Here is a 23,781-nt window from a genome sequence, read left to right as displayed (position 1 = left end):
TTGAACTAGCCTACTTACGCTTTAAAATGTTCCGACTCTCCAGCTCCTCCACTGCCGGCCTCTGGCTCAGTCTCCTGCGGAAAAACACCAGAATTACGTTCTGGACCATCTTTACTCCTACACTGCTGGGGTTTCTTTCTTCAACCCCCTTGGCACAAAATCTTGTCAGTCTTTTCACTACTACTAGCACTTTGGATGCTTGAGCCGGTGTCCAGAGCGCCAATCTCCGCACATCCAAAAAGCAAACACCGCGTCCCACCTCGAGTCCAAAAAGCGGCTTATTTTGGTAGGCCTATTATAACATTTAAGGCTCCACATCGGGAAGAAAGTCAGGCTGCGCGATTAATATCACGCGTCAGAGCCAGTTCGGTGAAGAAGAAAGACTTTGCCTTTGTTTTTAATGTACCAGAAGCAGGGGAGCGGCGACGGTGTGGAGGATGCTGAGCGCTTTGAGCTATGCTCTGAGTGGACTGAGTGGTGCAGCACATCCTGCCTCCTTTTTACCACATGCAGAATATTAATAGGAAGGGGTGGGACTGAGGAGGAGATTCCCCGCGCACGCGCGCGCGCACACACTAACATGCTGCAGCAGGGAGCCATGCTGCTTCAATACAGTAGTAGGACAGCTTTATCTGAAAAACATATAACCAGGCTTGTAGTAAAGGTAAGCCCACCTAAACTCAATGTTTTTCCTTCTATCAATCTGTATAACGCAAATGCATAGTATAGTATGTATGTGTATGTGATATAGTAGTATGTTGTAGTAAATTGAAGATGTTTAATGAGAAAACAAACATAAAGAAAATACAATATCTGCATCATTGAACAACAGATGATAATGAGTGGAGCATCAGCAGGACAGGTAGCCTAAACATTTCATGGCTGCTGTGTACAGAGTATGACTGCAACTGATTATTTTCATTATATGTCTGTCAGTTATTTTATCTTTTCTGATTTATCAGAAAAAAAGTGAAAAATGCCCATCAGAATATCCCAGAACACAAGTTGATGTCTTCAAATTGCTTACTTTGTCTGTCTAACAGTACCAAACCCAAAGATATTTTATTTGCAAAGCTATAATACAGAGAAAAGTAGAGAATCCTCACATTTGAGAACCTCCAACCAGCAAGTGTTTGGCATTTTTGACTTAAGTCATAGTAAATGATTAATTATTTATCGATCAACTCTACTCAAAGCACTTGAACTATATATCACATTCACCCCATTCATGCACATTCATACACTGATGGCATAGTAAGTGCTCATCAGTCCAAGGTAACTAATAACTCATACACACTCACACACCGAAGGCACAGCCCTCGGGAGCAATTTGGGGTTCAGTGTCTTGCCCAAGGACACTTCGACATGTGGGCTGGGGGAAGCCGGGGTCGAACCGCTGTCTACCACTCTATAATTTAGCTTTTATAACATCTTGCTAATACAGTTATTTATTCTACATAACTTAATGAGACAGTAGCTATTGTAAATTCAATCATCATGAAGACCCCAGCTAAACTGCTGCTAATGCTAACTAGCTTAGCAGATCTCAGTAGCTGTCATCATAGCTTTTGTCTCTGTAGTGTAATTAGCAAAAGAGAGATATATTTAATTCCTCATTTCATTCAGGTCTGGACTGTAAATAATTTAAATAAAGTTTATTTTCTTAAACAAACTAGTTAAAATGGACAAGAAAGCCAAGGAACACATTTTGTTGGTAGATACTTCAGTTTCTCTGCATTCACTCAAGATTATCCAAAGGCAGAGTGCAGTATCAATAGTTTTTAGATATTATGTAGGTTCTATTACAATGATTTTGGGGTAAAATAATCAGCTTGAAAAAAGGCATAAAATGAAGGCATTAGGCATTCTATCTGTTTGCCAGCCAGCCTGAAAACTTCCTACTCTCTTTCTCAACTACTGCTGTTTGCCTTTGTAGATCAGAATTGATCATATGCTGTCCAATTGCCAAAAGGAAAAAAAGTAGCTTTACTGGACAGCCCCCAGATGTAACCACATTTACATGCACTAATGTGATGCAAAGTGTTGCTGAACACAATATAAGTGCACAGAACAACCCTTCCCTGAATAAACAGGGGTTCAATAAAGATAATCAGTCACGACTCACTTGAGAAAAAGGTGCAAGCTCATAATAAAATCCACTTTCATAATCAACCAGAAAAGGGTCAGACCACAATGTATTCCCACTCTAACTGTTGGGAGATGAAACTATGATTCACATCAGCAGCAGGGACAATGTACAGCAGACTGGGCGTGCAGAAAATTAGATCAGATATTGTTCTGATCAGCACAAGAGCTTAAAGTGCTGACCGAGAAAGGGGCATTACATTTACTGGGTACACAGTGTCGTTTTTGGAGAAGGAAAACTCCCCAGCCTCCAAATTATTGAGGTTGCCAGACAGTTTTTTAAGTCTGGGTTCACAGTAGGGCAAGCTGGCATCATCTTTAAATTGTCAAAATGATCCCTGAAGTACTTACTGTCCCCTGCAGTTGCTTTTCCCAAGTCTAGTTAGAATACATGTGACGGAGATTTTGCCATCTAGTCATCTATGCTTTACAATGATTTTGCATAGGCTTGATAATTAAGTATAGTCTTTTAAACACAGATGCACTTGAGCATTTTTTGGGACTATTTTCTATGTATTATCACATATGTGAGTGAAAATTATGTAGTATGTGAATGTGGAAAATTATTTGGGCGCAGCATTGCAAGTGACTGAGTTCTGACATCCAATTGACATCCGAAGAGTGCAGATCTAAAATAAGCTTTCTGTCCTGTGACAGCTTCAGTTCTAACTGGGACCACTAAGGGATTGCAAAACAGGACCACAGACATGGCAATATTGGAAGCTGAGGAGAGTCGATGTGCTAAATGTAGCAGAGGCATAGTAGGATGTGTGGTCTTCAGCGGAAAACATTTCAGGTCAATAGCATTTACCTCAGTTCACAAAGTGAATCAAATCCGCTGCAGCCACACTCTTTAACCCAAAAAGATGCATCAGATGTATTTTACATTAGAAAATGTAGGTGCTATGGATTTAACACAAAAACCATATACAATAAAAGCTAGAGTTAGTCAGCCTGTTTCTATTTTGCCTAACAATCCTATTGGGCCTTTAGTCACAGCCTCCTGCAGCGATTTGCGCTTCACCAGTACTCACCCACTCTGCTTGGTCAGAGGTAAAAGTTCCTCGTTTGTTAGAGAACTCACCAGCATGTCAAAACAATGAGCTGCCTGTAAGAGCAGGGGCTGATGGGAATGTCAGCCCACAAAAAGTCGAGGAGAATGGGATGAGTCAGGCACCACGGGCCGGGTGGCTGCCTGCTACTGTCCACTGAGATGTGTCCTAATCCCTCGCTCCTTCCCCTCAGTGAGTCTGAGAACAGGAGTGCCACAGTCAGATGCGGAGTCTGAATGATCCCAGGACAGCCTGGGGGACATGGGGTGCAGGTGGGCAGTTGGGGGGGAGTTGCCAGGAATAATTAAAGGAACCCTCTTTAATATTAGCCTACCAGAAACTTGCCGTTTATGTAAGTTGCTTGTGGTTCACGACTTGTTTAAGTGTTGACCTGGATGTCTCCCACTGTTAAGACGTAGGTCACATGAATATGAAAGACTGTGGCTATAAGGAAAATGCTGCTTGGATATATATTACTGCACCCATTACTAAATTTCAAATTATGAAAAAACTCAGTAAATCATTCAAGAGCCCACTACCTTTTAAAACTCACATTGTTCAAAGGCTCACTGTGCTATTGATGATAGATGAATGGGACACATTCAAAGACTCAGACATGAAACCAAGAATCAATTCTTTATCTAGCCAGTTGTTTGTCTCAGATGCTTTGCCCTTTAGCATAGGTCCACAGATCATGTCTGGCTCTTGAACAACCCACTGGGAGCACACTGTGGAGGAGGCAACTTCAAATAACATGGTCTAGCCTCAAAACACTATAGGTTGCTTTACATAAGCCATAAACTTTCATACTGAACAAACTTCAGGTGGTTCTGTATGCTAAAGCACATATCCATTATGAGTTTTCAATTTAAGTCTACCAATAAAAAATAAGAGTAAGAGTCTACTGTACTTAAGCACAGCGGTGCTTTGAGGTAAATGGTACCGTTGCTCACAATGACAATGACATGCTGATGTTAAGCAAGTATAATGTTTAGAATTTTAGCATGCTAACATTTGCTAAATTAGCACAAAACAAAAAGTACAGTTGAGGCTAATGGGAATGTCATTTGTTTTTCAGGCATTTGGTCATAAACCAAAATGAAATTTTGACTGATGGCACTAGAGGATCATCAAAAGTGATTAAATCTATCCTAAAGGATGTAAAATCCAGAATAGAATTTAAAATCCGTCTCCTCACCTACAAAGCTCTTACAGGTCAGGCACCATCGTATCTTAAAGATCTCATAATACCTTATTATCCAACTAGAACAATGCGCTCCCATAATGCAGAGTTACTTGTGGCTCCTAGAGTCTCCAAAAGTAGAATGGGAGCCAGACCCTGCAGTTATCAAACTCCTCTCCTGTGGAATCACATCCCAATGTGGGTTCAGGAGGCAGACAACATCTCCACATTTAAGAGTAGGCTTAAGACTTTCCTCTTTGATAAAGCTTATAGTTAGGGTTGGCTTGGGTGAGTCCTGAACCATCCTTTAGTTATGCTGCTATAGGCCTAGACTGCTGGGAGACTTCCCATGATGCACCTCTTTCCTCTCTCCTCCTCTCCTTCTCCATCTGTATGCATTTTTATCCCATTACTGCATGTTACTAACTCGACATCTTCTCTCTCCTGTAGTTTTGTGCTTTCTTGTTTCTCTCCTTTTTCCTTCTGTCGCAGGTATTTCCGCCTCCGGAGCTGCAGAGTCTGGATCTGTGGTTGTGGGCCACCTGCTACCCCGTGCTCCTGCTCGACAACTGCTACTACAGTTGTTGTTATTGGCTCTGTTACTAATACTGACATTATTTTTCCTATAGCTGTCATTACTATTATTATTAATTTATTAATATTAACACTACAATTACAATTCTACTATTCTCTAAAAATAATTCTAGGTGGTATTTGCATTGTGACCCCCCGCCCCAAAACCTCTCTCTCTCTCTCTCTCTCTCTCTCTCTCTCTCTCTTTCTCTCTCAAAACCTAACAGACACGGCAGTCTTGTTTGGTTCTGTCCAAGGTTTCTGCCTCTCAAAGGAAGTTTTTTCTTGCTACTGTCGCCAAATGCTTGCTCATGGTGGGATTTGCTGGGTCTCTGTAAATAATATTAGAGTACGGTCTAGACCTGCTCTATAGGAAAAGTGCAATGAGATAACTTCTGTTATGAACTGGCGCTATATAAATAAAATTGAATTGAATTAAGGGGAACATGAATATCTGTACAAAATGTAATTGCAATCCATCCAACAGATAGAGATATTTAAGTCTAGACCAAAGTGGCGGACTGACTGACCGACAGATGGACGGACGGATGCACGGACCAACAGACCAACATTGCCATCCCTAGAGCCACTAGCATGGCTAAAAAATTAAATGGCAAATGGACTGTACTTACTGTATATAGCGCCTTTCTAGTCTTTCTGACTACTCAAAGTGCTTTAACTACATATCACATTCACCCCATTCACACACATTCATACACTGATGGCAGTGCCAACTGCTCATCAGTTGAAAGAAATCTGAGTTGATTTTCTTATCCTGTCAAAGTACACTAACTGTCCTGAAATGACTTAACAAACATTGATGTCCTAAAATAATAGAGCCAACATAGCAGATGTAATTTATCTATTTAAAAATCAATTTCTGATTCTGTTTACATAATGAACACTCTTACAGTCAAGTGGGAAGCCAGAATCAATGCTGGAGATGGACAATGGCCAGACTGGGAGAACAAATGTACACCCTACTGTATCTGTTTATTTATAGCCTGAAAAATGTAGCAGTGGATAACAAGCAAACAAAAATAGACACATATGTCTCTGGTCACATCTCTGATCACTGGTGATCTAACCCTAATAAGGCATGAGGTTAAAAAGGAGAGAAAAACAACCAGTGTTTCGTGAGACGGTGCTAAAGTTTGAGACTTTTGACATTTCAATTAGAGGGTACTCACAGCTAGATCCCTAGAAAAAAGCCTTTGCCTAATGTTAATTACTGCACGTGGGACAGGGACGGTCTATAGTGGTGACATGTAATTTTAGGATTTCATGCCATATATGTGCAGGCTATGTCATCCGGTGCTTATGTCTCTCCAACTGCTTCACAATATCTGCCAACTCCAGTCCTGTAATTGGATTGATGCCCGGCTGTGATGCTGCTCTCTATAAAGGCACAAATAGAAACCGGAGAGACAAATCACGAGAGAAACGTTCCTCGTGTTAAACCACAGAGACAAAAACTACACACTGTCATCATTATTTTAAACCTCAGCTGACTACAGACATGTTCACACCTAAAGCAATGGGTGGAGGTGGGGGGTTCAGAGGGTTTTCAACACACTAACATTCAGCAATATTAATATGTTATATTAAAAAATGAGAAAAAGTGACTAAAAATTAAAATTTGTAACCAAGAACAGCACCCAACTGTGATAATCATTGGCGTAGCTGCAAAATAGACTTTGCACACACACACACAAATTATAAAACATTTAAATGATAAAATAAATAGCTTGTGACTTACTCACAAACACACTGATTGACATTTAGCCGGCTGCAGATTATCTGCAGGGGGGAGCTGTTCAGTCATTGTCAAACCAGTTTGACATCTATCAAACTAAGATAGCTACAGGAAAGGTAAGAAATAGTAGGAGTCCAGACTTGCAGATGTAGACATAGTGATGTCCTATAGGCAAAGAAAGAAATGCTTTCAATTGCTGCTGCACTTTTAAAAGAAGAACCTCCTTCAGGCAATGTTACAGCTGCAGTTTATTTTTTTGTTTACCTTGTTTATGCTGCTGTTTTGTGTGTGTTTGAAGTTTTACATATAATACTTGTGCACTGTTAGCTAAAATAAAATAAAAATAAATTTAAAAAAATGAAATAATACTAATAATAAATACAAACAAATTCTAAGAATAATAATAATCAATGTGACAAACTTAACCCCAATTAAATAATCAACTAGAAATATTTTGATGGGGATTTGCTTTTGAAAATTAAATAAATTAATCTCTCCTTTATTTTCCTTTGTAAACATTTTTGAACGAAAAGTGAGATTATGTACATTTTAAAGAAGAAATAACAATAATTCTTCGGACAAATGAAAAATGAAATTCATAAGCAATAAAACACAAATACCCTTGTTTAATTCAATACACTTTTGCTGCTACAGCCTTACTTAGTAGTCTACGGTGGCTAATGTTGTCTTTATGACGCTCTATTTGAGCTACACTAATCTACACTATGTTGTAGATTTTACCATTATGCCGTAGTTACCACTTGTGGCCATTGTGGCCACCATTCAGCAAAAGTTACACAGACTACCTTTAAAGTGAAGATTTTTCATTTTGTTATAATAGGATATTTTTCACATTATAATGACATATTTAGGGTTCCACCCTGAAGTGGATTGTCTTAAAGTTTTCGCAGAGAAATCTAAAGACCTTTGCAATGAAAAGCTATAAACAGTATAGTATATAGAGTTTTCATCGAACTTGAGTCCGTGGCGGGGCGTCGAATTGTGATGTCTTACCATGACACAGGAAGCTGTTGTAACTTGACTGTATTTGGTTAAATCTGCCCCAAACTTCACATATTTTATAAGTGTCCTGGCCTGAGGACATCTACATGCCTTGGACCCATACCCTAAACCTAACAGGAAGTTGGACATTTTGAATTTAGTGGTCATTTTTTGCGATTTATAGGCTCCATACTTCGAACTAACAAAGTCCTCCTAGAGAATTTATCAGATCAACTTCAAATTTTTGCAGAGTAATCTAAAGACCTTCACGATGAAAAGTTGCTCTAAGCTTGAGTTTCCAGTGTGGCCATTATGAGGTGGCGAATTTTGATGTTTCACCATGAAAAAGGAAGTAGTTGTAACTTGAGTGTGCATGGTCACGTCTGCCCCAAACTTCACATGTTTGATAACAGTCCCGCCCTGAAGACATCTAGATGCCAAAATTCACTCAGTCATAGCGCCACCTACTGGCAACAGGAAATGACATGTTTTATACTTAGAAGTACTCTTCCTAGCAGGATGACCAGATCTACTTCACATTTTGGCAGAAAAGCCTTAAGACATTGATGATGCTATATTGTGAAGCTTGTGAGTTTTCGTTGAATAGCGTGTCCGTGGCATAGCTTCTAATGTCGATGTTTTGCCATGCCACAGGAAGTTGCTGTAACCTGAGTGTACATGGTCAAATCTGCCCCAAACCTCATGTTTGGTAAGAGCGTGAAGATAATTTACAGGCAAATATTGAATATTAGTCATTGCGCCACCCACTGGCAACAGGAAATTAGCCTTCAACTAAGCAGCCCATACTTTAACAAACTCCTCCTAGAGAATTAATCAGATCGACTTGGCTTGGCATTGAATTTTGATGTTTTGCTGCTGGTCTGAAACAGCTGGTACTGCTGGGCCTGGTTTCTCAAACAATTACACTGTGTATCCTCTTTAATTAAGTAAAGTAGGCCAGATCTTTGCTGTATCAGACATGACTGTGCTTTTCACTATTGTGAAAGCTGAGCACTCAGACATTTCTGGATTTTGTGAAAGTGATCATTTGTCTAAATTAGTTTTCTTGCCCACAGGAGGGGAAAAAAACTGGGAGGAAAACCAGAGCAGAGCATGCATTAATATTTAATCTCGGGTGACAGGGATTATGAAACTGGTGATCCCAGTAAGGGTAAACATGTAAGGAAGAGCAGGTAGCTGCCATCTGACAGCCTTAGTTGCCTGGAGACTGCTATTGTGTTGAATACCAGTGGCCAAAATCTGGTGGGTGATGTGGCCCACCAGATTTGTGATATCTGGATTTTTTTTATATTTTATATTTTATTTTATTACTATTATTTTTTATAATATGTAGTTATGGACATTTTATATTAGGAGTCAAACACATTCTAATTACATCATAGATCATACCTCAAAAACATCACACATCCCCTTTCCCAATCGTATTGGTTTCTTCCAAAAGTCACAGGATGAAATAGGTTCGCAACAGCAGGTACGCGCGCACACAGCACTCTGTTACGCATCAGTGCTGGAGGAGATGTAGGCTACAACTTAACGGTGTGTTGCTGAAGTGGTTAGTGGAGCATCAATCCCTTTTTCAAACGTGTGAAAATGAAATGCAATTAGGAAGAGAATTTGGAGTTATGGATTCCTTTCGGAGTCTTGCAGACAGATGTTAATAGGCATGGAAATCCTTCACTTGGATATTATTGCTTCACCCTCTCTCTCTAGTTATATGAGTGTGTGTAACTTCACGTGAGGTTACAGGTTATATGTACTTAGTGATGATGAGACTGAGTAGTTAGAAAATAGGTTACTACTGCTCAGTCTGAGCATTTATTGGCAATGGAGCATCTGTGTTGGCAGGTTTCTTTCATCTGTGACTTTATTATCTATGGTCTCTAAATTAATTTGCATTGTGGATATAGTCTTTATGTGAATTTATGCCCCTTAAATTTTTTGGGTGAAGCAGACAAGATTTAACTCTTTTTCAAGAAAAGTGGCAGCAGTGTAGAAGCTAGTGAAGAAGTGGTTGAATAAGTGAATGTCACTTTCAATAACCATAACAGCACAAATAATTGACATGAAAATCTCTAAATAAATACACAGCATTTGCCTAATATAATCTAATATAATATAAAGTGGAATATTACTGAGCTACAAAAACTGATTTAGTGATGTCAAATTGCAGAAAATTGCATCATTATTTTCTTTTTTTGGGGGGGAAGGACCCCCAATTTCCCCCGCTCTAATTGTGCCCCCCCCTAGAATTTTGGCTTGCATGATACAATTGTTGAATACCGTTCATAGAAATATAATTTTAAAGTTGTATAAAGCCTTTAGTGGCCATCACATTTACGTAACATGTCTGAAAGTGGATGCAGTTAGCATCAAGTGTGCTTTAAGGGGCGATCACACTGAAACGCACCACTATAGGCGCAGCCGCTACAAAAACGCCTTGGCAAAGAGAGTCGGGCAAAACAGCTAATGTGCCTGTGAAACAGGGCTGCGTGTGCAACCGGGTGATCTCTCTCACAGTCCAACAGCTAACTAGCTAGCTAGCTAGCCTATTTATCGGAATAGTAAACGGCATTATACTCACCAGAGAGATTTACCTGGCTGCTCAAGAAACTCCATGCATGCATTCGCCAATTAGTATTTGAAAAATGGGATGACCTTGAATTATATAAGGTCATCGTAATTAAATAGCGCCGTCTCAAAGCTGAAGAAAAGTATCGCCTGTCTGGAAGCCGAGCTCAGAGAAAAAGACAAGCACATCCTGGAGTTCTCCACTGTCGCCTCGGCCCAGGCAAAACACCTTGCAGTCCTCAGCCCCTCAGGCTGTGCAAGCCGGAATGCAACCATCCCATCTCACTCCCCTGACTGCTCCAATCCAGCACTGGACAATGATCCCACTCTTCCTTGGCTCGGCTCCATCAACACTGGCGGCCTGGAGCATGAAACCGTTTCAGCTAAGCCTGAAGATCCATGGCTCCTCATGGGTGCAAAGTCCAAAGCAATGGACATTTCCACTCCGTGGCGAGCCCCAGTGGATGCACAGTCACTCGTCGGCGGAGGTGGTGAGAAGGCTCCGGTGAGTTCGACTCCATGCCAACTGGAGCACTGGATTGTAGCCTGTAAAGACAGACATGGTGCAAAGTGCCTGCCTCCTCCACCTTCACATCAGGACCTCCCGCTGGCTCAACAGGTTTGACATCCTGGATACGCAGGACTTTCCTCCACTGGAGGGACGCTCCCTTTTTCCAGCGGTCAAGTCTTCCTCCTCCTCTCGCCGCAAGTTACTGAAAGAGGCGAAGGAGAAGCTCAGGAGAAGCTCTGGAGATCTCATTCATCCTGAGACAGCAGAGAACACCTCTGCTAAGGAGGAAGCCGCCCCCTTCGCCGCAGCAGTCCCCAGCCACAACTATCCCAGGGACAGCTGATGGAACTTGGCAGTCCCCACGATCACCGACTCTGCCTCCTCTCATCCCCTCAACTACGCTGATTGTTGGAGATTCCATAGTGAGGAATATCCACTTCGTTAATGCGGTCACACGCTGCTTTCCCGGAGCTACGACCCCCGACATCCTCGAAAAGCTCCCCGGACTTCTGGCTGCACTGCCGACGACTATCACGAAAATCATAGTCCATGTTGGCACCAATGACACCGCCCGTCAGCAATCGGAGCTGACGAAAGCAGATTTCATCCGCCTCTTTGACCTGCTCAACAGCACCGGAAAGCATGCTTTCATTTCGGGTCCAATTCCTACACTGGGTCGTGGAATTGACCGTTTTAGCAGGATCCTCAGCCTTCACACCTGGCTCCAGTCTGTCTGCAGCACCCATGACGTTGGTTTTATTCAACTTTAACTTATTCTGGGATCGTTCTTCCTTGTTTGCATGAGATGGTCTTCACCCAAACAAGTCAGGTAGTCACATGCTGGCGGCTAACCTGCAGCACGCTGTGCTGTCCTCCTCACGTAGTTGACTGTTTACATCACCTGTTTCCCCTCGCTCTTCTTCTTCCTCTTCTCTGCCCACCAAAAACAGCCACGCACCCTCTGCTGTCACTACCTCCCCCTTGTGGACTGATCATAGTGCTGCTATCTGGAGCCCGGATCCCTCTAGTGCTACTTTTAAAATTCCTGTGGTAATTTCGGATAGGTCCTTAATGCGAAACAGACACAGCCGACACAGCAATAATAATAACTTAATAAATATCCGGGCCAGAACCTTACCTCCACTCTCAACCTCAAATCTGAAGCAGCAGACTTTTTAAGATTCTCAATGTAAGATCCCTCTCTAACAAAACGTTTATTTTAAATGATTTTATCTCTTCTACTGATTTAGATTTTATGTTTTTAACTGAATCCTGGTTACGTCCTGGTGATCACAGTCAGCTGGCTGAATTGTGCCCTTCTGATTATGATAATCAGAAGGGCACAATATGATAATTATTATAATCCACCCTAGGGATTGTGGTCGTGGTGGGGGCCTTGTTACTGTCTATAGGAAGCATTTAAAGTGTAACCTCATAGCTTGCGATGATTTTTTTCTCCTTTGAAGTGCTCATGTTTAAACTTGGTGGCCCCCTCCTGGTGGCCCTTGGTGGCCCCCTCCTCCCCCCTAAACCAGCTGGCTCCTTCTTGTTGGAACTCCCTGAGTTTTTATCCAGTCTTGCGTTAAATTATGATAGAATTCTTCTTTGTGGTGATTTTAATATTCATGTTGATGAGTCCTCTAATGCCCTTGCTGCTGATTTTTCACTCTTTTAACTTTCAACAACATGTGTCTGGCCAAACTCATTCCCGTGGCCACACCTTAGACCTAGTCTTTAGTCTGGGCCTGAAAACCGTGGAATCTGTGGAAATCAGGGACATGTTTGTATCTGATCACCTATGCGTTGTTTTTAACTGTGAATTAGAGGCTGCTAGTACTGTCTTATCCTAGCTCTAAATACACACGTGTCCTTAATGAGCATAGTGCCTCAAAATTCTGTACACTGTTCAATTCTCCTGGCAGTGTGTTTCCCGATTCCTCCAACACCAGCGATTTGGTTGATTATTTTAACTATCTGTGTTCTTCAACCTTAGATCTCATAGCTCCTCTGAAAAATAGACCAAACTCAAAGTCTAGAAAACAGCCATGGTTAAATGACAGTATTCGAAGCTGTAAAAAGAAATGCAGAAGAGCAGAACGAAGATGGAAGAAATCAGGTCACCAGGTCCACTTTGTGGCCATGAAAGAGTTATTACGCCTTTATAATAGGATGGTGAAGGATGCAAGAACACGTCATTTCTCTGCACTTATTTCTGCCCATCAGCACAACCTCAGATTCATTTTTAAGACTATGGATCAGTTAGTTAACCCTGCCTCTCCTTGTGCCCCTGCTGATTGTGAAAAGTTTCTTTTGCACTTTGCTGGAAAGGTGGATTTAATAAGATCTGATATCACCCCCAACCCTGCCTTTTTAGATGTGGATCACCCGCACAGGGATTCTTTGAGCAATTTTTCTGCTGTTACGCTGCCTGAACTAACAGACATCATGTCTCTTATGAGAGTTTCCTCCAGCCCTCTGGACAAAATCCCAACTAGGTGTGTATTAGAAGTTATGGATTGTATTGCACCCCTTTTACAAAATATTTTTAACAGCTCGCTGTCTACTGGCTGCGTCCCGGATTACTTTAAAACAACTTGTGTCCAGCCAGTCCTAAAAAAACCTGGGCTTGATCCCACCCTCCTGGATAACTATCGCCCAATCTCCAAATTGCCTTTTATTTCGAAGATTCCTGAAAAACTTGTATCTAAGCAGCTTCTTGCTGCTGTGGAAAACAATACCTTTGAAAAGTTCCAATCTGGCTTTCGTCAACACCACAGCACTGAGAAAGCCCTTCTCACAGTCACCAATGACCTTTTAATAAATGCAGATGAAGGCATGTGTTCAATTCTTGTGCTGTTGGACTTAAGTGCTGCCTTTGACACAATTGATCATGGCATTCTTTTAGATAGACTGAGGCACTGGGTGGCCATATCTGGCACTGCACTAGACTGGTTCTCATCTTATCTGTCCAATAATCTGATTGGCCGCGCTGCCATTGCTGAGCAATCAAAATAAAGTTCTGCCTTGAGCAGAGCTCAGGCTGAGCACTGAAGTAAGCAGCGAAAGGAAAAAAAACTTCTGATTCACTACAAAGCATCGTCTCTCAGAGCTGCATCTTTTGTGCATGACACATCACTATTATGTGGATGACACACAGTTGTACCTCCCTGTCAAGCACTCTGACCTTAGTACGCTGAGTTCTCTGCAGGACTGCCTGTCTGACATAAAAAATTGGATGTCGATAAATTTTCTTCAGCTCAACTAAAACAAAGTTGTTATTGGGCCCCAACACATCACTAAACAAATACTGCCATCTACTGGTAACCTGTCACAACATATCAAGCCTGTTGCAAGAAATCTTGGTATCCTGTTTGATAGCAATTTATGTTTTGAGCAACATGTCACTAAGCTTGTCCAATCATGTTTTTATCACCTCAGAAACATTGCAAAAATCCGATTTATTCTGAATCTTAGTGATGCAGAAACTGTTGTACATGCTTTTATCTCCTCACGCCTTGATTATTGTAACAGCCTGTTCACTTGTCTTAATCAAAAAACTTTGAAACGACTGCAGATTGTACAAAACTCAGCTGCTAGGCTGTTAAGCAGGACCAAGAAGTACGACCACATCACCTGTTTTAGCCTCTTTACATTGGCTCCCTGTTTGTTTTAGGATTGCTTTTAAGATCTTATTGATTACTTTTAAGGCTCTTCATGGCCTGGCTCCAGACTATATTTTAGACCTTGTAATCCCTTATGAACCTTCACGTAGTTTGAGATCTTCGGGCAGGGGTCTCCTGTCTGTTCCTGAGTCCAGGATGAAAACTAACGGGGTTAGAGCTTTTGCTATCAGGGCCCCGAGGCTCTGGAACAACTTGCCTGAAGAAATTAGGTTGTCTGAGTTTGTGTCTTCGTTTAAGTCTCTTCTCAAAACACATTTTTATCTGAAAGCATATCCTGATTTTACCTGAACTGGCTGTTTGTTTTATTGTTTATTTTATTGCTTTTGTGTATTTTATTTCTTAATATTTCGCCATTCACTGTGGTATTTTATTTCTCTTGTTGTGAAGCACTTTGTACTTTGTTTTGATAAGTGCTCTATAAATAATGTTTTATTATTATTATTATTATTATTATTATTATTATTATCATCATCATCATCATCATCATCAACCTCTCATCCTATCACATCTATCGGCATCAAAACAGGAAGAAAGTGGTACTAACGTACTAAAACCCGTCTCTTGCTTGATGAGATTGGCTGCCTGGGCCAAGTGCCTGGGCCAAGTGTGAAGAGGTGACAAGCGGTCTTATGCTGAAAAGTTGATAATATTTTAACTTTTATGCGCATCTAAAAACAATGGTTCACATGCTTTCCTCAGCTCGTGCCCTCAGCTGAGGATGCCTGCATAAAAGCATGTGACAGAGGACATTGCAGTTAACTGTGTCCAGCTCTCCAGAAAAGCCCTGCAGGGTGGTGGGGAAGTTTAATCAGAGGGGAGCGGAGGAGAGAAAACGCAATCTCTCCATCAGCAGGGACCGGGGCGGAGAGAAGGCAAGCTGGGCTGTGACGTAGATAGGCCATTGATTATGGCTGCTGCTGCTGCTGCAGCATTTCAACAATGAGAGCTAAATTTAGAAACAGAGGGTTCCCTTCTGCTATCCCGGGCTAGCCCACTGCTCTGCATTCTGCTGCAGAGTGCCGCGCTAAAGTACTATAAATCAATGCATGTGCTCTTCAATATATATTAGTGGATGTGTTGCATCACAGCACAAATGAAAAGAGCACTGCACAATGATGTTTCTTGAGAATTATATTTACCATTAGGGGCTATTTTAAAGGTATTTTAAAATCTGTTTTTATTCTTATTGTAGCATGATCAACCCGAATCCTGATGAACATTTTGGATCTTTATTTAGACTTCAGAAAGTCTCCTAGAAGATGTGAATGCAACATTGAGTGTGATCCCTACCACAACCATCACCGAAACCAATGAGCTGATATACACTTCAGTAGCAGTGATCCTCGAGATGCGATGAGGTTATGGAAAACCACCATCAAATAATCAACAAGACTGGCTATGGATGTATATATATACACAGCGGTGTGCAAAAGTGTTTTCCCCCTTCCTGATTTCTTATTTTTTTGTATGTTTGTTACACTTAAATGTTTCAGATCATCAAACAAATGTAAATATTAGTCAAAGATAACACAAGTAAACACAAAATGCAGTTTTTAAATGAAGGCTGTTATTATTAAGGGAAAACAAAATCCAAACCTACATGGCCCTGTGTGAAAAAATGATTGCCCCCTAAACCTAATAACTGGTTGGGCCACCCTTAGCAGCAACGACTGCAATCAAGCGTTTGCAATAACTTGCAATGAGTCTTTTACAGCGCTGTGGAGGAATTTTGGCCCACTCATCTTTGCAGAATTGTTGTAATTCAGCCACATTGGAGGGTTTTCAAGCATGAACTGCCTATTTAAGGTCATGCCACAGCATCTCAATAGGATTCAGGTCAGGACTTGGACTAGGCCTCTCCAAAGTCTTCATTTTGTTCTTCTTCAGCCATTCTTGCTGGTGTGTTTTGGATCATTGTCCTGCTGCAGAACCCAAGTTCACTTCAGCTTGAGGTTACGAATAGATGGCCGGACATTCTCCTTCAGGAGTTTTTCACAGCAGAATTCATGGTTCCATTTATCACAGCAAGTCTTCCAGGTCCTGAAGCAGCAAAACAGCCCCAGACCATCACACTACCACCACCATATTTTACTGTTGGTATGATGTTCTTTTTCTGAAATGCGGTGTTACTTTTATGCCAGATGTAATGGGACACACACCTTCCAAAAAGTTCAACTTTTGTCTCGTCAGTCCACAGAGTATTTTCCCAAAAGTCTTGGGGATCATCAAGATGTTTTCTGGCAAAAATGAGACGAGTCTTAATGTTATTTTTGCTCTGTCTGAAGCTGAGGTAATGAGGGTGTATCAGTGAAATCTTTTGGTCAGAATGAAAACCAGTATACTCGGCACACTGTGACACATGGCTGTGTCATTTCTGGTCTAATTTTGGGGGAAATCTCATACATATCTTGAAACAAGGGTCAAAATATTGAACCATCTGGTTTTTAGCCTTCCTGGCCCAATGTCAAGGTTACTGTATTGCCTGCCATTCCATAACCATGTGCAAGACTCAAGAATGAGGTACATGAAAACTCACAGTGTGCTAACAAGGTGGTGGAGGTTTTTTTTCTTCTAACTGCTGTCTTTTTCTCTCCTCAGAATAAGGCCATCCGTATAAGATGAGTATGCGCACTCAAGTCTTGATTGCAGAATTATTGTCTTGCTGAAAGACTTCTCTTGCAGTGGCTTCCTAGATTTTGCTCCATTCTTCTTCACTTTTAACAATGTCATAGCCCCGCTGAACCAAAAGTGTATCCACATCATGATGCTTCAACCGCCATATTTGACAGTACATGGTGTTCTTCAGGAAGTATTATGTTTGCAACACACACAGCTTTGAATACTGACTTATGATTTCAAAACCATGTCTAACATCTTGGATATCACTCAGTTCTTCTCTGGAAAACCACATTTTCCAGAGAAGGCCACGTTTGACATAGTTCTTCTTAGGTGATGGTAATCTCTATTAACATATATCTCCATATGAATGCAGAATCTGTAGGACCAAGATTTTGGCATCGGAAGCGTTCTGGTTTCCGTTTGTAGTTCGAGTAGTATTGACCTATCACGTTTGAGTGGGCTTTGGTTGCATGCAGGTAAACAGTCCATGGGGAGAGCAAAAGAGGCGGAACGCATTGGCCAAAATGCAATCTCAAAACCCATCGGCTATCGTCTGACGACGATTTGGCTTTTTATTATCTATTTTAAACAATTAATCCACATTCGTATGCCAACATCTGTTTAAAGATATTAGCCGAAATGTGTCTTTCTCGCGGTTCAAGTTGCTAATCAGACTGAAGAGGAAGTCTTGGCCTAGATATCTGTTTTCCGGATATCCGCTGGCTACACCGGAAACCCCGAAACATTAGCCGTGATGGTACCTGTGTAGCCACACTCCCACAGGCCAGTTTTCTGCAGAGCTCTTGATGTGGTTGACTGATGCACTGTCAATCTCAGCAGCTGAAGTCTGTAGCTCTTTCATAGTGTTTTGTCTCTTCTTCCTTCACTAGTCTCAGTGAATATAACAATGCTTATTGGGATGTCCAAACACTTTGATTTTACTTTTTACCATTTTATTTATAACTGTATTTCTTCTTTACATGTGTAACGGGCCATTTGTGAATGTGCAATTTTCTAGAACACCTGTTAATAATGTGCTAACTTGTGTTTTAACTGTCTTGCTTCCAGTCTCTTGCTGCATTGTATTCTTTGTTCATGGGCCCTCTGTTGTATTTTACCCAACCGAACACAGCCACTGAGCTTAGCAGTTTCCAATACACACTGCAAGTGTAAAGTTTTGAAACAGCAGGGAAAAGTTGTAAAGATATCCCAAAGTGCTATTTGATAATCAAGTGTAAGATTTCTATCCTACGCATTTGTGTGGAAGGAGCAGTCACACTTTTAACCCAGTACATAATATTTTCACAATGGACATTTTCAAATTTTACCTTTATAAAGGCTATAGTGTTGTTTTTGTTGCTACTGTTTTAGAGAGGTGTTTCAATATTTTGTCCAACACAATTTATATCAGAGGGTTGACCAAATATTAACACCTCTCTGTATAACTCCAATCAACAGCACCACAAACTACATCCTCCAAAATGTCCATACAGTTAGATCAGCACCTCTCTAAAACAGTAGCATCAAAAACTGAATATTAGAACCTTTATTAGAATCTTTATTACAGGACTGCCAAAACAAATGAGTTTATGTTTCACGCATTGAAAAGAATTTTGAGTTACATGCAGTATGTTAAAAAGAAAGCTTGGAAGAACAGTAATGTTGGTTTGAGATTTTCCTTGATTTGTTTAGATGGAATATAGGTGGCGTGATGAAATTACGTTCATATAATGATTTATTTTTTGGGGTGTAACATTTTTCAGTTTGTAATTAATTTCTAATAAAGATTTTACTTTTCTTTCACATTTCATTTATATACACATTTTCTCATGTGTTTCTCTGCCATCAAGCCATTTACCAAAGTTAGACAATATTGAGATCTGAATCATGCAAGCTTTTTTCTCTTAATTGTCTATTTATTGCTCCATAAGGTTAAGAAGAAAACTCTGAGAAGCCTATGAGCACAGCAAAAACAACTGCTGCTTTTCTTGTGTTTCTACTGTTATTCTCAAACTGGGTTTAGGAGAAACAGGTCAGAATTCAGTAATCTCGAAATAAGAAGCTGATTTATTTCTAATGAGACAAAGACTATTGTGAGCAGCAAAATTTTCTGTTTATGATGTTGTACAAACAGTTGTGCTGCCCAAGGGCCTTCGCACCACTCAAACACTGCCACTGGTGCTTCAGACAGGACGCAGCGTGCTAGCCACCTCCACAAATACTGCTCTGTTCCATTCAGCACGACTCATTCAATGAGACCGATTCATTATGATTCATTCAGTGTGCACACAATCACTGGTACAGGATGAGGGTCCCTTCAGCTTGTTGTTGTTGCTGTGCGAGCTGCCAGGAGGGACTCGTCATGTCCTCGGCAGACCATGTGGTCAGCAGGACAGAGATGCTGGCAGACGAGCACATGGTGCCGTCACCCCAAACAGTGGCACGCCTCAGCTATCCACAGCTCTGACTCAGTTCATGTCAACGACTCTTGTTGACCAGCCAGTCCTGTCATCAGTCCCATTCAGAGCTGAGCACTGCAGCACCTGAGAGGGCCAGGCTGCAAACACAGTGTCTGGCACAGGACATGGCCCCATGGTGACATTCACACAAAAGTTTTTACTGTTAGCATGGGACACTGTTTCACAGAATGGTGTACTTATTTAACTCCATTCCTCTGTGAGCTAGAAACATTTCCATCAAGTGAAAGCAAAACCTAGAAAAACCTTTTTGTAAATATGAAAAATCTGCTGTGTCTATGTGCCTTTCTGTTGTGTAACCTCACTTTATAATGCTTGATTCAAGCTGGGTCTGTTTCACATAAAAACAGTTTTGTTGCACTGCACAGAGACCACCAGAAATTATCAAACTGTGAAGGAATTTAATTTGCCTTAGGTAGGCATGTGAAGAGATGTGGGTAACAGGTGAAATTACAGAAGTCAAGTAGGGGTCACTTGCAACCCTAGAAATGGAGTTGACCTCCATGTTCCCAAGCAGTAGTTCACTTCACTGCCTCCCTAGCTGTCTCCTTGTGTCTGGGCAGGAGGACAGCTTGGCAGGCAGATGGGGCCATTACCTAGGCAATCCCAAGGTCACTGATTCCTTGTTTTAGGCGTAGAAAGAGATACTGACTGATTTCCCTGTAGAATGCACCACATTTGACCTGTTAGTTCAAATGTGACTTTAGGTAAGATTTACAGTTCACCATCCAATAGAAAGAGTACACATTTGTAGACTAAAGAATCACAACCTTGTAGGGAGAACACATTAGACTCCATAGGGCTTGTAAATATTGTGGACCAGGATGAGAGACCTTCACACTTGGTTTGGCACTGCAGAGTTTCACCTTGTACTGCTGATATCATTGTCTCCTCGGCCAAGCCTCATTAAACATTGCTGTGCAAGACATCCCGAGTCTCCTGAAACCTTTTTCATCATCAGAGTTGACCAGCTCACAATAATTTCCTTCACACAAACTATCTCCCCCAGTGTGAAGTCTCCTACTTGGATTTTCTGATAATGAAGTTTGAGTTTATGTTGGTGGCTCTCCTTTTGGTTCACCCATGGTGGCTATCACTGTGAATGCACTGTGAATGCTGTGAAGTATCTAATTCTTCTTTTTCTACTAATAACATAAAACATTGTGTCATGGGACGTTTCCTGAGAAGAAGCTACCAGACACCTGAAATAGCTTGAACCGGATATTGGATGGTTTACTACTGTCTTGTATAATTTAGCAGTGAATAGTGAATAAAAAATGTATTCATATAAAAAAACCTTTTCAAGTAAAAACTGTGACCCCAGTAGTCACAGGAGACATTCACTAGCAGGGTGTAAATAATAAAATCAATGATGGCTGAATTCTATGTAGCTGCTTCAGTTTCAGGGTTCTGGTAGTGTGCATGCTGGCTCACTGTCAAATTGTCATGACTTGATGGGAGACTTAAATAGAACAGAACCATTGTTAATGTTATTAGTTACACCTGTGCTTTTCTTACACTTTCTTATATCTGCTGTAAAAAAGGCCTATAAGGAAGATAATTTTGCCTGTATGCCTATGAATGAATTTCTGATATTTCATCCCACTCCCAGCTCAACTGTTCCGATTCTCTGTCACTTCTGCTTTCCCACACTGTCAGAGTTCCTCTCATTTACAAATTTTTCTGTCATCATATCAGGCCAATTAGCAACTATAACTCATCATCGATTGTTGGGTGCTACTCTTTGAAGGATAAGGCTGGTGTTATTCTATGTTTTTTCTTATTGTCAACAAATCTCACGAAAAGACCAAAACCAACAATGTGTTAGTCTGTCTCTCAACACTTTTCAGCTTTTCCAGCCAGTTTCATTTCATTTTTTCGAACAGGCTCTAATTTCCTAAAACAGCTGGGCATTGTGGTTTTTAGCACATTTGTTAGAGACTATTTTCAGCAGCAGATTAATATACATTTGGTGCTCTAGTGAGTATTTACAGCACGGTTTATGTGGGATTGAGTCAAAATAAACTACAGTGTGTGTGTTCATGGTAATGAAGGAACATGTCACCCAGGTGTGGCTCATTGATGTGTTTTTAATAGTTTTTGGACAACAGCAGAGCTCTATGGTACAGAAGAATAAGATATATCAGGATTTGGACACACACACACACACACACACACACACACACACACACACACACACACACACTACTTGACAGTAGGATCAATTGATTGTTGGTTTTGGTCTTTTCATGGGGTTTGTTGTCAATAAGAAGAAACACATTGAGTGAACTGTATGACCAGCAGGGAAAAGCTCACAACAGACCTGCTGCTCTGACCTCTGTCCTTAACCAGCACTGTGTACTGACAATAAAGCTGAATCTAATCTAATAAAGGAACCTTGGAGTTATCTTTGATCAGGATTTAACTCCCACTTGAAACAAACTTCAAGGACTGCCTTCTTTCACCTACGTAACATTGCAAAAATCAGGCACATCCTGTCTAAAAATGATGCTAGTCCATGCATTTGTTACTTCTAGTTTGGAATAAGTCCCTTAAGACTCTCCAGTTGATCAAGAATGCTGCGGCACGTGTACTGACAAGAACTAGGAAAAGAGATCATATTTCTCCAATGTTAGCTTCTCTGCGCCGGCTCACTGTAATCCAGAATAGAATTTAAAATCTTTCTCACCTACAAAGCTCTTAATGTTCAGGCACCATCGTATCTTAAAGAGCTCATAATACCTTATTACCTGACTAGCACACTGCGCTCCCAAAATGCAGGCTTCCTTCTGCAATAAAATTAAAGATCTCTGGTTTGTCATAACAAAGTAAGCATTGATCCACACTAATATTGACATCTCATTTACACCACAATCATGTATATTGGCAGATTTGCATAGTATCTTTGAAGGAAAAAAATGCAGAGGTCAGGCTAGCCTATGAAAACGTAGCTAAGCTAGCTTTCATTTCCTGCAGGCATTGTGGATGTAGCACAAGCTGGCCGAGTTTAATTATGCTTCTTCAATAGGTTTCTTTGCAAATGCATCACAAATAAAGAAACCATCAGAAGAGTGAATGATGATGGAAAGGATGTTTTGCTGCCTTTTCATCTTTACTAGTTAAAGTTAGCTAGCTATAGACCGCCGCTCAAAGGCTACCGGCAGCTACATGAATCAATCAACACACCTTAAATGTCAATATGACAACTTTTACCATTCCATTTGTTTTTATTGTCTCTCTTGCATGACATACGCTTTAGTGATGATTGGATCTTTCAAGCAAAAAATGTATATGAATTTCACCTGGATTATGTGAATTGCGAATATTCTATTTCCTCACTAGAAAAACAGCATTGTTCAAGTGCGCTCCAGCAGCACTACATCTATGATTTTGCTAGTTTAAAAATGGGAGTGCCATCAACTATAACAAGTCTGGATAGTGTGTTTTGGATTCATTCTACATTCACGGAGGCACTGGCATGCAGGGATTTTTTTTTCAGGATTCAAGGCAACACAGGGTGAGTAATTGACATAGCTACAAATAATTTTGGGGGTGAAGTGCTCCTGTAAGTTAGTTAGCATGCAACAATGACACCAACTCAGCTAAGAATTGGCTGAAGTTTTTTACGTCATAGTTTTTTGCGGTGCTGGCCGATAACAATAATTTAAACGGAGATTGCTTGCCTATTATATTAATACCATGTTGAAACTTTTGTACACACACACACACAGGCCATGAGGCTTAACAATTCAAAGTGTTGTCCTGCAGCCTTGCTGAATGCAGGGAAAAGTTGATTAGCTGTTGCAAACAGGCTTACATTTATACAAAGAAACAGGGATATCAGCAAGAAGTATTATAAGTAGTATGTATTATAATGGCCATAAGATGAGAAGTATCAGTTGTGGGGAACGAAGCAGAGACTTTAGCAACTTACAAATAGAGGAAGTGTAGGATTCCTCCCCTAGGGCACTGTCACCTCAAGATGGGTGGAATCGTGTGCCAAGAGGCAGGGACCAGCCTGTGCACCAACAAGGGAAAGCCAAGTCTAAACCACGGCTACCCACCTTCTTTTTACAACCAGTCAGATAACTGCACATTTCTATTATAAAACCCTGTGTAATGACGAAGAGCGCTCTCATTTTACTTTTAGAGCAGACATTACATTGTACATTACATTATTGTACAGCTCTC

The 23,781-nt window shown here is 40.9% G+C and overlaps 1 protein-coding gene across 6 annotated transcripts in view; it reads right to left on the bottom strand.

Moving 5' to 3' along the window:
* The window catches only part of phactr3b (phosphatase and actin regulator 3b), an 89,317-nt gene that overhangs the window by 5,130 nt on the left and 60,406 nt on the right, over nucleotides 1-23,781 (bottom strand). For all 6 annotated transcript variants that reach the window (XM_044182244.1, XM_044182235.1, XM_044182253.1 and 3 more), the window contains one exon: nucleotides 19-74. In XM_044182244.1, coding sequence (XP_044038179.1) covers nucleotides 19-74 — 56 coding nt within the window. Of the gene's footprint in view, nucleotides 1-18; nucleotides 75-23,781 lie in introns of those variants that run through there.

Source organism: Siniperca chuatsi, linkage group LG2 (assembly GCF_020085105.1).
Source record: "Siniperca chuatsi isolate FFG_IHB_CAS linkage group LG2, ASM2008510v1, whole genome shotgun sequence".
Lineage (NCBI taxonomy): Eukaryota > Metazoa > Chordata > Actinopteri > Centrarchiformes > Sinipercidae > Siniperca > Siniperca chuatsi.
The sequence above is the reverse complement of the archived record's forward strand: the minus strand, read 5'-3'. Positions and strand labels throughout refer to the sequence as shown.